At 35.6% G+C, this 17,051-nt stretch overlaps 2 protein-coding genes across 2 annotated transcripts in view; one reads left to right on the plus strand and one right to left on the minus strand.

Moving 5' to 3' along the window:
* Positions 1 to 7,053, plus strand: part of LOC124392204 (transient receptor potential cation channel subfamily M member 1-like) — a 22,168-nt gene extending 15,115 nt beyond the window's left edge. Inside the window, exons 18-27 of the mRNA XM_046858967.1 lie at positions 134 to 259; positions 716 to 847; positions 986 to 1,114; positions 1,858 to 2,109; positions 2,332 to 2,524; positions 3,049 to 3,069; positions 3,165 to 3,309; positions 3,470 to 3,672; positions 3,986 to 4,118; positions 4,307 to 7,053. Of these exons, the coding sequence (XP_046714923.1) occupies positions 134 to 259; positions 716 to 847; positions 986 to 1,114; positions 1,858 to 2,109; positions 2,332 to 2,524; positions 3,049 to 3,069; positions 3,165 to 3,309; positions 3,470 to 3,672; positions 3,986 to 4,118; positions 4,307 to 5,480 (2,508 nt within the window). The 3' untranslated portion in view covers positions 5,481 to 7,053. The remainder of the gene's footprint in view (positions 1 to 133; positions 260 to 715; positions 848 to 985; positions 1,115 to 1,857; positions 2,110 to 2,331; positions 2,525 to 3,048; positions 3,070 to 3,164; positions 3,310 to 3,469; positions 3,673 to 3,985; positions 4,119 to 4,306) is intronic.
* rab8b (RAB8B, member RAS oncogene family) lies at positions 6,902 to 14,277 on the minus strand. The gene is made up of 7 exons (XM_046858968.1): positions 14,078 to 14,277; positions 11,565 to 11,625; positions 9,749 to 9,809; positions 9,574 to 9,651; positions 9,272 to 9,361; positions 8,265 to 8,381; positions 6,902 to 8,145 (listed from the first exon to the last, which is right to left on the minus strand). The coding sequence occupies exons 1-7, from the start codon at positions 14,199 to 14,201 to the stop codon at positions 8,053 to 8,055; spliced, it is 624 nt and encodes a 207-aa protein (XP_046714924.1). The 5' UTR covers positions 14,202 to 14,277; the 3' UTR covers positions 6,902 to 8,052.
* Positions 14,278 to 17,051: the final 2,774 nt, after the last annotated feature.

Here is a 17,051-nt window from a genome sequence, read left to right on the forward strand (position 1 = left end):
ATCTATAATATATTATAATATTTCACTTATTTATCAACTTTGTGTTCTATGTGAAAAACAATGTGCCAATATACAAAAATATACAAGGCATATACATATATTGTTTCTCAATCATAAAAGTGCATCTCTTTAGGTGATTGCAGGCATTATCCTTCCTCCTTCAATTCTGCTCCTCGGTTTCCGTGTGGGTGATGACACCTACCAAGTCTCTAATGACAACTCATGTGCCAAGGACAAGGAAGATGAGAATAAATTTAGGGTAACACTTGTCCTTTTTAAAGTATTCTATTTAGTTTTTTTTCTATTTAGTAAGATAAGATACTTAGTCTTTGTTTAATTGGTTGTAATGAAATCAAGAAGTTTATTTTATTTGTAGGATCCCTAACAAAAGCACAAGCTGAAATGCTAAAACTGTCAGAATGGTCTGTGAATTCTGGCCTAGACAATTCCTTGACTTCATTACAGAGATTTCAACCCTGACCAGGCAGTTACAAAAGCAGAATGAATGAATCCTCTAAAGAAAAACCCACGGAACATGTACATCTTTTATTGTATCTTATAGAATCCTGGTCCTGATGTGCATGTCTTTCTAAGAATCTTAAAAAAAAAAAAAAAAATTATTTGTTTAGAACACTTTATCTGTTTCTTTGGCATTCCTATTCATTTCAATTAAAATATTGAAATCTTCTCAACAACATGGCCTATGTTATTCCAGGATGCCAATACAGATACACATTCCAAGAAAGGCGATGAAGAAGATGTCAGTAAGAGGCCGAGACATGTACCCATTGGAAAGAAGATCTATGAGTTCTACAATGCACCATTTACCAAATTTTGGTTTAATACAGTAAGCAGAAAACTATTTACATTGATTATCATATTAAATATAGTAATTTTATAGTAATAGTTTATATTTTTATAGTAGTAGTTTATATGAAAAGTTTCATATTAAATTATTGCTTTGCTTTGTATATATTTGTATTAGATCTCGTACCTTGGGTATCTTATGCTGTACAATTACATTGTCCTGGTAAAGATGGAACGTTGGCCACTGATGCAAGAGTGGCTGGTCATTTCCTACATATTGACACTCGGTTTAGAGAAAGTGAGACAGGTGAGGTTCGAATTTTCTTTAGCATAACAACCACAATATATTTCCCCTCAACAAAAAAAAAAAAAAAAAGGAACTTCAGATTTTGGATCCTTCCACTATTTGCATGTCATGTATTTATATAGTGCATTTGTTTTTATTTTCACACGTGTTTTTTTACATGATGTGCAAATGTTTCATGATTATTCACATGTAGAGTCTGTAGATTCATTTTTCACATCAACATAGTAGTCACATGTTTACTGGATGCTGCTGTTTATAGCTTGCCCTTTTGATCATGCACTTTACTTATATATTTAAGTGACAGGAATGATGATAGAGTATTATGCATGCCAGAATCAGATTAGAGGGAATTTTATCTCTTGGCTGAGAAGACAGATTTGTATAACCAGCAAGTGCATTAAAATGTCATGGTGAACTAGAAATGTCACAATGACACAAAAATTAATCTTTTTGACACAAAAAGATTAGAAATATGGTCAAATAATTGGTGTTAGAAAAACCATGATATAAACTGGGTGTTGAAGCAAGTAGAGTCTGTGTGTTTTTTCTAGACTGTTTGTGAAAGCTCTGTCAAGCTCAAAAAAATCTATGTTGTGTAGGGCACTCCAATTTTAGGTTGCAGCATGAATTCTAAACAGTGCACTACCTTTTGTCTCTTGTTAAAATGGATATGTTGTTAAAGACCGTTTTAAAGGAATGTAAATAAAGTGAATGTAAACCGGTTATGCTTTCATTTGTTTTAGATTCTGATGTCAGAGCCTGGTAAGCTCAAGCAAAAGATAAACGTGTGGTTAGAGGAGTACTGGAACATTACAGACCTGGTTGCCATCTCTATATTTCTGCTGGGTCTCCTCCTCAGACTACAGCCTGAACCTTATATGGGCTATGGTCGGGTTATATACTGTGTGGATATTATCTTCTGGTATATTCGTGTGTTAGATATTTTTGGAGTCAACAAGTACCTTGGGCCCTATGTCATGATGATTGGCAAGATGGTAAGTAATGGTAGATCACGCAAATAAAGAAAGCAAACTTTTGTGAGTTTGTGGTTTTATAGACTTTTTCAATTTATCATATTTTGCCAGTTATTACAGACTAAATTAACGTTTTAAAATGTTTGATTCTTTAGACCATTTTAGAAGGTATATTTGCATTTTCTAAAAAATTTGAAAAACCTACAATGCTGCAACATTATTGTTGTGGGGTTTATTTTTCAGATGATTGACATGTTGTACTTTGTGGTGATTATGTTGGTGGTCCTCATGAGCTTTGGGGTCGCACGGCAGGCCATTCTCCACCCAGATGAAGAGCCCACTTGGCGTTTAGCCCGAAACATTTTCTACATGCCCTACTGGATGATCTATGGAGAGGTGTTTGCAGACTCAATAGACCGTAAGACCAGAATTGATAGTAAGATTTTTTTCCTGCCTCCAGGGCACATATTCAGTCTTATCTGTGCTTTTCTCTAACTTACTGAGTTACTGCGTGTATTGTAGTCACATGTACATATGAATAATTCCATACTTATTGATTTCACTTATTAAGTTGTTTTACAAATTGTTGTTAACTACAAATCTGTCAGTTTAGGTTTGTAACCTATTACAATAAATATCTCTTTTTTTGAAGCAGAAATTTCCAAAAAGTTCAGACCATTTATTTTTTTCCCTTCTCACTTAAATAAGTTAACATCAAAACAGCAGCTTGATTGATGTATATTTTCACTCTAATTACATATAGAACATTTGGAGATCATTAAGTTAATATGCAATAGCACTAGACCAATGATGGGTGTGTGTGTGTGTGTGTGTGTGTGTGTGTCCCATTTTCCTATTTATAGTTATTTTTTTCTTAATTTTGTTAGAATTTATAGTAAATATTTGCTTCCTTTTCCCTGCTTTATCTCCGTCAATGTTCTTCTCTGGAATGCTCTCCAGTTTATGCCATGGAAATAAATCGTATGTAAACATTACATTCCAACATTTGTAATTTTGTTTAAAAATGGCAATATTAGCACTGATATTCTGAACTGAGATGTGAGGTCTTTACTCAGCCCCATGTGGAGATAATATGTATGATGAGGATGGAAAGAAACTGCCCCCCTGTATTCCTGGTGCATGGCTCACACCAGCTATCATGGCCTGCTATTTGCTAGTGGCCAACATCCTCCTTGTCAACCTGCTTATTGCTGTCTTCAAGTAAGTGTACAAATCAGTATACAAATCTTTCACTATGACAGAGAAAAAAAGACAATGGAATTTTCACGTTTACTAAACTACTCCTAAAAACACTAAGAAGACAGAAATTGTACAAAGTAAATACAACTGTAATTATAAACCATGTTTGTATCTTTAACAGTAACACATTCTTTGAGGTGAAATCAATCTCAAACCAGGTGTGGAAGTTCCAGCGGTATCAGCTGATCATGACTTTTCATGACAGACCGGTGCTTCCTCCTCCTCTCATCATCTTCAGCCACATTTACATTCTTATTAGACGAATCTGCTGCCGTTGTGGCAAGAAAAAAGAGGGAGAACTGGACGAAAAGGACAAAGGACTAAGTGAATAAATTATACACAAATCCTTGTGACCAGAAGAAACTGGGCTATTTGTTAGACTTTTGTGCATTCAGTGTCAGTCATTGTTAGTGCAGTTATGTCAATGATCATCTATTCCCAATGAACAGAACTATTACAGAGCACATGGCCATGTCCATTTGCTACAATACAGGCTCATATAACTGCTGAAGAATTTTTATTTGAATATCAATATCACTGAATCTAAACATGAATCTAGACAAAAAATAATCATACAAAATTACATTTTCAGGAGTCTGCATCATTGACAAATCATGGCATCTTTATTTCCTCACAGAGCTTATCCTAACTTTTGAAGAGCTACGGTGCCTGTATGAATTTGAGGAGCAGTGTGTGGAGGAATACTTCAGAGAAAAAGAAGATGAACAGCAGTCCTCAAATGATGAAAGGATAAGGGTGACATGTGAAAGGTAATAAAATCTGTAAATCATTTTAATCATGTATGTTAATTGATTGTCTTACAATGGTAAAAAATGTGTAAACTGGACTTAATATTAATACTATTTTTCCACAAGCGTTCACAAGGAACAAATACAAATGTGTGTGATTTTTACCTGGCAATTAATTGTTCTTTTTAAACTATTTTATTTTATGACAGGGTTGAAAACATGTCCATGCACCTGGAGGAGGTAAATGAGAGAGAGAACAATATGAAGGCTTCTTTGCAGACTGTGGATCTGAGACTAGCTCAGTTGGAGGACATCTATTCGCGCATGATGACAGCATTGGAGAAACTGGCTGGAATTGACCACAGTGAACTGAAGAGGACACAATCACGGACATCATCTGTTAGTGGCTTTTCCCCTCTTTTCCGCACTGGCAGTGTTAACAGCAATGATGGATACAGCATTTATTGCTACCATATGGATGACTGTCCAGCTACTGAGGAGAAGGACAGGGCCAATTTAAGCCAACTGACTGTGGAAAATGTGAAGCAGCCTTTGAACACCACTACATTCAATCCAAATGATTGTGGGCTGAATTTGGAGGTGGATGTTCCGGTAGTAAGGATCTATCCAAACTCATGTGGGAACACCTGGATCCCCTCTTCTGAGACGACAGACAAATCTGTAGCTCAGGATGAAACAGCACATAAAGCGTCATCATATTTGGTCCAACGGTCTAGTAGCACCAGCTTGTATAGTTCAACTGCAAGAGAATGTTTAATACAGAGAGCCAAAGAAGCCAATTCTCTTCACAAAGGAATTGCAAGATCTTCAACTGCACGGCGGTGGAGTGCTGGCTCTGAGTATGAAGTGCAGCCTAATGTTTTTGGCCAGCCACCTCCAAACCTCCACATTAGTAAAACCATAGAGACAAATGAAGCAAGTAAATCTGAGGGTCACCTGATACCAAGCATTCCAAATATTCTTAGCACAGAGATGAGAACTCAAGAAGGCCAGAGAGGAATGAATAATATTATACAAGAGGACAGAATAGAGAATGGCTCAGAGGAAAGTCTAAATATGGTGGATAACAAAGAAGAAAATGACAGAGACCCAAGAAATACAGATGAAATATGGGGGAAAGCAGTTCAGGATGGAAAAATAAACATGCATGAAAAAATTCCTGACTCTTTTCATCTTCTGGTACCTGAAGAGAGAATGTTTCCACCAGGAAGATCCAAGAGCTGGAACACAAAATGTCACAAATCCTTAAGGGAAGGTACAGACAAGCCCCGGGGCTCCAGCAGTGAAAGAAGCCTTTTATATGGAAGTTCCCTAGAGAGGTCTGGAGAAGAATGTGGGAAAGTGTCACAGAAGGATGAATAAAAGAAAAAGATAAATCTGATGTCAGGAGATGACTGCTTAAAAAACAACTTTCTGTAACACAACTTAAATATGAATTCATCCATCCATTTACATTGCCGTAGTCAAGAGTTTCCCTGGGCGAAAGGTTGAAAGTAGGAAGAAACCCTGGATAAAATGGTATTTCATACCAAGGAATCAAGAACTTAGTATTACATTAAAACAGTTGCAGTGTCACTGCAATTGCAGTCTCATAACCACTTCCCAGATAAAGAATATTTTGTGTTTTGTAGATCACCCTACAAGTGTGAATATGTAATTAACAATTTCCAATGTAGAGTTCTATATACTGTATGTATACTACATAATGTTGTAGCAATTAGTCTTTGTATATTGCAAGGAAAATTGTATGATCTTGCCTTACATTTGGCTTAACTGTTTTAATTATTGTCAACAATCGTAGATTTGTTAACAGGCATGCAAAATATTCACTGTTATAATTTGTTGTAAACCCATTGTTATTGTCCAATTAAATTAGTTAATTTAAGTTATGGAACTACATGATTAATGTACAATAGTGCAAACTGTCTGCATGCAACATTTTAAGACATTTTTCTGAACATGGTGGAGTGCACAAAAGAGATTGTGTGCTGCTAATATTAAAAAGCACAATAGCACTCTCTAGTGTTTAGTAAGCACATTACAAAAACATTCCCGTAGTCGCGTATTAGGTCATGAAACAAAACGCACACATGAACCTTAAGGCTATGCAATTTTACTTTGGTTATGTGGTACAAAAATGTTTCACAATTAATAAAAATCACACTAGAAATTAGAGGTTACACGCTGTTCTTTTTTCAAACAATCATTTGCCTACCAGATGAGCAGGCTGTTTAAGAATCATTTCCTTTCTGAAATGATAGACGGTAGTACATTGTGAACAATCACAAAAAACATTTCAAATGAATACACTCAGAAAACAGCTGCATATATGTATGGTCTCTGATGACACTGATCACAATGGTCCCATCTGAACAGCAAGGCTGGAATAATTATAATACATTTGCTTGGTAAGCAATTTTAAGGTAAGCGCAAAAGCATTGACGCTAGTGCAGTATCTGTGCGAGTAAAATACTGCCTTGTGTACAGATATTTTCAAGGCCTCAACTTTTGGGCTGGAAAGAGGAAACAAAAATCTTAGCAAGAACTTTTTCTTGCTGACTCAATCTGTCAGTCTATTTTTTGCTATTCTTCTTCTTTCAAAACTTTGGTGCAGCTCACTACACTTTGATATTGACTATTTGAACTCACCCTCAAATTTCAACTACAAAAGAGCATTGAAATGACTGCTACTTATGACATGGAACTGGGTACAGAATACGTAGCTATTGACATGAATTCACCCGAATACAAACTGACACACAACACAAACAGCAACAAATAACTGTCTATTTGATAATTGTATTTTCCTTCAAAAAGATACTAGTAATCGATATCACAGGTTATGATGTGTGTAAACCAAAAGTACTTTGGGCTTTAAACAAACAGCAATAAGAATAGGTGGTACTTTGTTAATATACATAGCAGCAAGAATGCCAACAAGTAAAATTAATAGTACATTATACATACAACAATAAAAGCATGCATTAGTGGTTTTCCTATACATTCATATACAGATATTCTATATTTTTTTATCATTCAGACATGCAAACCTTCGCCAATCACACAAGGTGTGTAAGGTGAATTAATTAACCAGTGATGCATGTAAATAATGCTACCCTTCGCTCCATACAAAACCATAATCCAGCACAGATTAATGATTTTCCTGCCATCTATTAACTTTAGGTTCATTTAAATGTCTTTTGACAGGAGAATCAGCAAGCTTTGTTGGACTACAGACCAACACACAAGATCACAGCTGGGACCCTTGAACTAACATGTGCTTTATACATTGTCACTTGTTTTGACTGGCTGCTGCTTTAAAGAGACATGGACAGACTGTACATGCGTACTTTTACCCATCATGCTCTTTAGCTGTCATGTTCTATATTTGAAGTCTCCACACTTTTGGGGAGTGTAGGATCTCTGTCAGTGCTATACATGGTTACGTGCCTGTGAGACAAACCGTAAGACACAACCGTTATTTTAATCTTTAAAGGTGCCCTTTAATTATACACACAATTTTCCTAGTTATACTATATATTTTAGAGATACTTCTCTGCCCATAAACAATGTGTAATGGCAGTATAACATGTTATGCTTATAAAAGCTTTATAAAATATGAATAAAGGCTCTATAAAAGGAATAATTCAAGCTTTGATATTATAAAAAAAATGACAGTCAAACTCAAATATGTGCTTTGATTATCACAAAAAAAGGCCAAAAGAAACAATGACATTTCACAAACTAGAAACTTTGAACCCCTACAGTATCCTTTTTGCCAACTCAACGGTTGGTCTGTATGAACAGGAGTCTTCCTGCTCAGTAAGAACATGAGTGCGCACCTCTCAGTAGAGGCTCAAATGACCTTCCATACCAGCTGATTCTGCAGCTAGAGAGATCAAGTCCATAGTTGCATTCCAATCGATGGAGTCCATTAAATGAGTGTGCACCTGAATAAGCCGTGCTTCTTGGAACGCTTCTCTGTGATCTTAATTGGTGCCCCACCTTCTGAATTGCTGCCATCGTTCTAGAAATAGAAGAAGAGAAGTGACCACTCAACAAGAATGAAAATGCAAATAAGTCAGTGATGTATAGTAGTTCTATTCAGATGCTTAACAATATAGCAGTGTTGTTTCCATTGCTCACCATTTTTCTGTTGAGTCTGGCCATGATGTCTCTCGCTAGGGTGAAAAAGGCTTCTTCTACATTTACACTGGTTTTTGCGCTGGTTTCTAAAAACTTGATTCCGTAATCTATTGCCAACTAGAAAACAAAAGGTAAGGAACAATACAATTTAAATCACAAAAACTGAAGCAAACTGTGATTTTGATGTGTAAATATTAAGGCAAAGAGCTGAACTAATATGTATTATCATCAGAGCCAAATTCCATCATGAGACACTGGATCACAATCTCATTAGATTTGGTAAAAGTGTCAAACCATTGACAATTTATCACTTAAATCCATGTAATTTCAAATAAATTAGTGATATTTTCACTTTGAGGGAAATCACTTATTGCTGAAAGTTGAAAATAAAAAAAAGCCCCATTCTGAAGGATTTTGTCTTTAGGAAAACAAAAGATGTGAGTTTTATTGCCATGTTGCAGCTGTAACTGCTTTAGTTGGCTAATGGCCTCAATTAATGATATTTTTTTTTCTCATTATATAGTTTAAAACATATCCTGTGTTGGTTGAGTTGTTTGCTAAGTAGTCCAATCACAGTGAATCAAATTAATCTCTTATGAATTGTCGATGTATATTTTGCATGGCATATGAAAAAGGGAGAGTGTCATAAAAGGAAACAAAGAAGTTTCACAAGGTGCAAAGTTCACACAGGTTTTATGAAACTCCTTTAGGTAAAAAAATAATAATAATAAAATAAAAAATAAAAGGAAAATATACAGACAAAAAAGGAAGATACAGACAAAAAAACCTCAAAACAAAGCTCCTTAAAGTATGTCGAGAGTCGACTTGGCTATAATTATGAATTCAGTATCAGATCAGGATAATGTACTGCTCAGTTATCAGAGCTTTGCTATTGGTATTACATCAAAAATAGAATTTCATAATGGCACTATCTTTACATTACCTATTTATAGTGGGCTTTCTATTAATTGAAAATGGAAAGTAATAACAAACATGAAAAGCTGTACCTTCTCCCCTCTCTCCTTAGACACCTGTCTCTTCTCGTTCATGTCACATTTATTTCCTAAGATCATCCGCTCTACGTCTGATGATGCATGCTGAAGAGAGCAATAAACATGTAGCACATTCAACTCATTAATAGTGAAAATATTGAGACAATAATGTCTCCAGTTCCTAATTTGACTGAATAAACATAAAACACATTACGAGAAGATTTGTAGTGTTCAAGCACTAATTAGGAATTGCATTTAATAAAAGACCTTTAGGTCATTTATGTCTGCTTTATGTCATCGTGGCTCCCAAAACTCACCTCCTCAATGTTCCGAATCCAGTTCTTAATGTTTTCAAAGGACTTTTCACTAGTGATATCGTACACAAGCATAATCCCCTAGCAGAGAGACCCAGACAAAAATAGGACAGATTTACACCTCATGTGTACCTAAGGATATTTTAACAGTATGATGGGAATAAAGATGTGGGCTCACCATTGCTCCTCTGTAGTATGCCGTAGTGATAGTCCTAAATCTCTCCTGTCCTGCTGTGTCCCTTTAACAAACCACAGTGAATGCATTTAAAATCAAGTCAAAAAGCTTTTATTGTCATTTCAACCATATATAGCTGATGCAGTACACAGTGAAATGAAACAACGTTCCTCCAGAACCCTGATGCTACATAAAACAACATAAAACAACAATTACAGAAACAGAAAAACACAGGACTAGTAAGTGTCCTCGCCACATAAAGTGCATGTGTGCAACCTAGTGCAAACAGCACAAAGACAACACAGGACAGTGCAAGACAATACACAGAACACAAAATAGCTCCGCCAGTAAACCTGTTGTAACAAGACAAAGTGAACAGTAGCAAAAATGTAAACAAAATATTGTACAGCCCACTATAGACCAGATACAGAGGTCATCATTAACCTTTCTTGGATTTCCTTGTCTTAGTTAGTTCTAAAAGAGGCCCACCCTTTTCAACCCCAACGTTTCTAACCTACACATCCTGTAAACAGAGCAGCGACACTTTTCACTGCACTATTGTGTGCATATCCTAAGCATTAGTCACAGAATGCCTGGGCCAGGCTTATAAGCACAGTGACCCCCAACAGGAAGACCAGCCTGTTTCCTGACATCATTTCTCTCGCACTTATAAAAATCTCCTAAAGGGTGCTGACACCAACTTATGAAGCTGTGACAGAATTACATAATTGACTAACGATTGAATCGTTTATTTTTGTTGACTTTTTTACATTTTTTTTTGTTATACAGGCTACCTGTAGTGTACTGTAACATAAGATATTTTGTCTTTATAACTTCAAGAGAAAAAAGGGAAGGCCTTATTATTAATAAAAGAATAAAACATCACTTAGATTTTATTATACGTTATAAAATTTTAGATCAAGGGTATTTCCTTCAGCTGCCTCTTTTTTTTATTATTTCTCTTAAGGTTAATAAGACAAAATGTAGCTTGTCAAAATGACTTCTGCAATGAAGGCACCCCTGAATTAGTTGTACTGCTGCCTGTTACTGTAGCGCATAATCTACAAACTTCTTCTAAAGATACAAACTAAACTGCTCCTTGCATTACACATCGCCATATCAAAAAATACAGACGTTTTAATCCATCCGGTCATGTGGAGTTTTTGCTATATTTTTCCTGTGCAGCTTGTTACTATAGAAATGACTTCATAGTAGAATATGCTGTGCAGCTGAAACTACTGTCAAAGCTGCTGTTAGAGTAAATCAATCAACCAATTATTTTCAGCAACCAGAATCTGGACTCAACGGTAGAAAGAGACATACGACCCCAAGAATTTACTGCTTACTTTATTTTAAACAAATAGTCTTTTTTACTCATCAGTGTATGAAAAAATAGAGAAATGCAAGAACATTGCATTGGTGCTGTAGAGGATTTTATTCCAGGGACTTATTTTGTTCCAAAAAGGTCATTATGTTCACAAGTTTGTCTTTGTCAAATACCAAAGTAGGAATGTATGCATAACCCTAATGATTCTGAAGCTTATGGTCTGATCACAGAAGACGCAGTGTAAGTAGATCACATTATACACAAAGACTACTATATTATATACAATATTATTTTATTATAAACTATTAAAAAAATAATATCAACAATATTATATTATTGTCCACAATAAGCTCATATGAACTTATGATATACTTCAGATCAGGCATGTAAAACTAATTTGTAGTCTGCAATGTAATTCTTTTTTTCAAGATGCTTTACCAAAACACACAAAACAGCTAATAAAACTGTACATATAAAAGCTGCAGTGCTTACCATATCTGGAGTTTAATTTTCTTTCCATTTAACTCTATTGTCCGGATTTTAAAGTCAATTCCTAAAATGAGAATAAAAGAAACAATTACACCACATGGTAAATGCTAAATGAGGTCTTCATGATTGACAATTGATTGTATGTCTGTATCAAATTATATTTGCTTTTCTAGTCATACTGAAAAATGTATGTGTGCCCTTAACAAAGATAAATGCAAAGCTCCTCAAAGATAAACAATTACTGATTGATGTATTCACAAGGAAGCTTCGTGGAATGTCTTATCTGCTGTATGAATATCACCACGGTGCAAAGCTCACAGCAACTGAAACAGAAACTATTTTCTGCTTTCTGTCTACTTTTTTCCAAGTTGAAAAAAAAAAAAAAAAACCCTTAACAAATATATGAACAGGTACTTTCTGCATGAAACAAGTCACATTTTCAGTGTGGTAATAAACTGCTTTTTCCGTAAACAGTTTAGTCGGAGGCAGCGCCATTTCCTGAGGTGCACGCATGTACTATAACACACTTTGTAATGACTCATTTAAGAAGTGGGAAAGTCCAGAATATTTAAATGTGAAGCTTTGATCAAATCAGAATCGTTATCTAAGACTATTTTTGAACAATCACCTCATAAACACGTTCTGTTGTAAGAAAAGAGAAGGTGGTTACTAACCCCTGTTATAAACCACAGTTTCCTGAAAACATCAGACATAAAACTTCAACCCTGTGTTAATCCCTTAAAAAGTCTTTGCTAATTCAAGCTTCATCACAGGCGACAGACTTAATATAGCCCTCTGAAAAATTCACTCATATAAATGCTAGGAAAGTTTAATATAACAAGGGTAGACATTTGTGTATGTATTTCTTTTAAAATAACAAAAATCTGACTGATGTTACAGTTGATTAGCAACAGCCAAATTTGATAAACAATCTGTAAAAAAAAAAAAAATGAGAAGTTAAGAACAGAACTCTGACAAAAGAGACACCCAGAGGAAGTAGCTAGCTAGGTAATGCGCTATCTGGCTTTCCTTTTACCGGAAAACAGCGAGCATTCAGATGAGTAGTGCTGCTTGTTTATTACTATGAAAGGTCAGACTAACTGGATAAACTTGGTGAACAAAATGCACCCCGAAGCGTACACTTGCTGGTTAACTTTATTCATCTGCCTGGGGTTAAAACTAGATAATAATTTCAGACATGTATACAAATAAAGATGCTTTGGTCACGTTTTGAATAACCTGAACAAGATAAGCAAAGTATAAACAGACCAAGAGAGTCAGAGGAAGCACTGGTGAATATCTCCTGTTCTCTGTAGGGAGTTAGCAGGGAAGCCTGCACTATGGCCAACACCGGGGTCAACCACCTCCTGGCACATGGAAGTAGCTGCCCATCACGCCTCTGCTTACTGCATTGTCTGTACAATGAAGGCGTGAACAAGCTGAATGTCACAAGGCCCAAAGTGGCTTTAAACAGTGTGGTCTGTGTTCAAGGACAGGCCTGATTCTGTGAGACAGAAGGCCTTTCCCAGCACAACAGGCCTTGGAATGACCAATGCATTACCATGAAATGTGCAGTCTATTGTTGTAAATTTGACATATGAGCATATATGTTGTGCTTATATTTTTAAAGGACAAAAAACATTTAATCTTTGCATAATGACAATAATATGAGCTTTAAAAATAGAATAACATTTAAATACAAATCTGAGATTTCGAGACACTAAGATGCACAACTTAAAAAGTGCCCTTTTTTCTATGTTCTGTATGTAAGACGTTTCTTGCACAACAACAACAACAATAATAATAATAATAATAATAATAATAATATATATATATATATATATATCTCAAAGACCAAAACTGTACATCACTCAGTATCAGTTCACCAGATATTAAATATTGATATTCTTGATAATAAAAAGTCAAACATATCTCAGTTTTGAACGTTGAGTATTTGCATTGCCGTGATGCTGATTAGTGGTGAAATGTTGGTTGGTATCACACTAAAATGGTGGTACTTGATACGCAACTGTCTGTTGACCTAATACCACACTTCAACATGTAGACTGGCAGGTAAATACCAGTATACATCTGACTTCTGTTTTATAGTCCATGCCACATATCTGCTGCTGCGAAAGAACAAATGTATCTCCTTTTAAGGAGCTTCCATCGCTTGCACGTGTGCATTATTTGGACTCTTTCAATGAATTTCCATAGTTTACATTCCTTGCTCAAGATGTTTCAAGAAGATGACAGCATGCCTGGTTTTTAAAAATAAGCCTGATCTAAAGGCCTTTATTGTAACATAAAATAAACCAGCTTCCTGTTTCTCTTGACTATAGCTAACGGTTTCCTCACAAGAGCTGCAGATAAAAATAAACATTATAATACAACAAACCGGGTTGGTATGTTGGATTTAACAGAGAAACGCCCTAAGTCTGAAGCTGAACGAGCCCTATGGTGCACCGCCCACCCGACCCGACCCGACCCGACACGACCCGGCCCGGCGAACTGACCGATGGTGGAGATAAAGGTGGTGTTGAACGCGTCCTCGCTGAAGCGGAACAGAAGACACGTCTTTCCAACTCCGCTGTCTCCGATAAGCAAGAGCTTGAAGAGGTAATCGTAGGTTTTAGCCATTTGCCACACCGGAGCTCCAACCGTGAACGTGTGATCGCAGTGAGCGTCCTGGCCATACCACTGACACTAATTCATACAAGACAGGACGAGGGGGCGGGGTTTTACCTCTGACGTCAATGGCCTTCTATGGCGCGCGGATGGTCGCTGTAGACATTTTGGAGTCGGTTCCGATTCCCGATTCCAGGTTTTATTAATAAACATAACCAATAATAATAATAATAATAATAATAATAATAATAATAATAATACAATAATATCAATAATAATAATAATAATAATAATAATAATAATAATAATAATGATAATAAAATAATAATAATAATAATAATACATTTAAAAAGGGAACTAAATAAGATTTGTCATAACTTTCCCAGGACACAAAATAATCTTGCAAAACTGTGTTGCAAAAATGTGCCATGCGAATCAAATGATCGTTAATATCGCACAGGCAAGAGTCCAGTTGTATCACAGTCACAAACCGCTGGGAACAAGTTGCTTTTAAATAACAACTCTATTAAAATATAATGCATTGAGCATATTGACAGTATATCAAGTAAATGACATCAGACACGTGGCCTTTTTTGCTCTGGCAGTAAAAATATTTTCATACGAAGCTACAGTTGGATATAGCATTGCATCTTACTGTGGCAAGACTACCTTACAGCCTGTAGTGATGGTTATAACAAATAACCTATATATTATAGGTTATGATATATCATATCAAAACCTTGTGCTCCAGTACATCTGATCAAATGCACGTTATCAATGTTTGCTTGTTGATATTATGAATAGCAGCTATGCTAATTCTTCTCCACTGCTTTTCTTTTTCTATCCATCCTGAGGTTGAGCAAGCTCCAGTTGTGTCCCTCCTCAGAAGGATTATGTTCCAAAGAAGTAGATGCCGACCCAGTAAACACCCCGAAACATCTAGAGACGTACCAGCGCTGTTTGGGTTCGACTTCATGTAGAGTTTGGCATTAGACCTCTTCTAATTTTTAAAGGCTCTGGTATGGAGGGGTTGGTGTTGGATGCATGATGATCTCAAATGTTGTGCTATTTTATAAATTGCTCAGTAGCTCCTGGTTCCACAACATCAACTGACTATAAAAAAGGACATTATTATTAATCACACACTCTGGTACTCATTGTAGTTCTCACTCTCCAGTGGTTTGTATTGTTTAAAGACTATAATCACGCCCTTGATATCACCCAAATGAGGATGGGTTCGCTTTTTGAGTCTGGTTCCTCTCAAGGTTCCTTTCTCATTCATCTCGGGAGTTTTTTCTTGTCACCGGCAACCCAGGCTTGCTCATCAGGGATAAATACACATAATTCACTTTAATTCTTAAGTTCTGTTAAGCTGCTTTGAGACAATGTCCATTGCAAAAAGCGCTGTAGAAATAAATAAACTTGAACTTGAACCTAAACTCAAACTTAAAATGTAACAGACTCCTGCTAGTCATGGAGGTTTTTGTGGTGAAGAGAGACAAGTGGAGTGGTACTGTTATCTCAGTGCTGTTATACTACATTTCAACACTCTTGAAGTGGCACTTGTCCAAACAAATCTGTCGACTAAAACTAGCTTTTGCATTTTATAGATTTACATTCATTAACTTTATTAACTTTTCTTATTAAATATCTTAACTGACATTAAATAGTTTCTACTAAGAAACAAAACTAAGTGATTTCTGCTTGACTGTGATTTGTAGAGGTGGTAGTTAATTGTTAAGTCTCTTAATAACACTTAGTGCTCATATCTTAGTGGCTTAACTCTCAATGGCTCAGTTGTAAGTAAATCTGTATAGGGGTGCCTGCCAAAATCTGTAAATATATTTGACTGGTTTAAAAGTTTTATTTAATTACACATCTGTAGCTGTTTTTACTGCTCATATGCTGCCCACATGGAAATAAAATGGGCACTCTGAGGTGTTATATGTTTCTGCAATGTGAGCTCTGTGCACAAGTTGAGCTAAACTGAGTCAAATACAGAATCGACTCCTGGTAATTGATTCAGTGTCCTAAGATTTTGTTTAATATGTTGTATCTCGTGCTAGATTTGACTACTAATAAAATATCTACAAAAGCTTTATAAGATCATGAACATTTTGAAACTTTTGCACCTGGAATAAAACTTTGGGCTGCTGTGGAATGAGGGGAAAACTACTTTACAACTATGCAAATAACATTTACATATTTCTGTTATAAAATTAGATTTATAATTTACATAACTGGAGTAGAACAGTATGAATCTTTTATAAGTTATGAGGAAACAAGAGGAAGTTTTATATATTAAAACAAAGTGAATATCTTATCTCCGTCTCATCTTCGAAGTGTCTGAAATGTTTCAAAGCTATCTGCATTTTACAGATATGCTCAATTTTATCTTTTTATTTTTGCTATGATTTTTTTTCATGCTTTAATTTATGTTTTCTATGATGGCTGGGTATTTTTATTTCATTTTTCTTTTCTCACTTGTGTAACCGTGTGTATAAGGAAGTGATCACTTCCGATTGTCTCCCGGGGTTGCCAGTTATTGAACCATATTGAATACCCCGCACTCGGTATCAAATCAATTGTATTTATTTTTATTTACAGTTTTTCTCAGTTGCTGTGGAGCATTTGTCGAATTATTCTTAATATTTGCAAATCAGTAAGTGCATTCTCAAAACAATGTGTACAAACAGCACAACACATTGGTTTTCTTGCAAAATGCCTGTACTTTTCTCAAAATCCTAAGTACATATCTCAAAAGTGAGTATTTGTGTCAATGAACATCTCATTCCCATTTAGAATGAAAAGGCCCTTTGTCATTGTTTACAAACAAGATCGTCAAAATGGTAAGTCATGTTG

This window comes from Silurus meridionalis, chromosome 10, assembly GCF_014805685.1.
Source record: "Silurus meridionalis isolate SWU-2019-XX chromosome 10, ASM1480568v1, whole genome shotgun sequence".
Taxonomy (NCBI): Eukaryota; Metazoa; Chordata; class Actinopteri; order Siluriformes; family Siluridae; genus Silurus; species Silurus meridionalis.

Coding starts and splice junctions, on each gene's coding strand:
- rab8b (XM_046858968.1), bottom strand. CDS start 14,201: ATGGCTAAAACCTACGATTACCTCTTCAAGCTCTTGCTTATCGGAGAC. Junction 9,652..9,748: donor CATACTACAGAGGAGCAATG/GTGAGCCCACAT, acceptor TCTCTCTGCTAG/GGGATTATGCTTGTGTACGA. Junction 9,362..9,573: donor GGATTCGGAACATTGAGGAG/GTGAGTTTTGGG, acceptor TGCTCTCTTCAG/CATGCATCATCAGACGTAGA.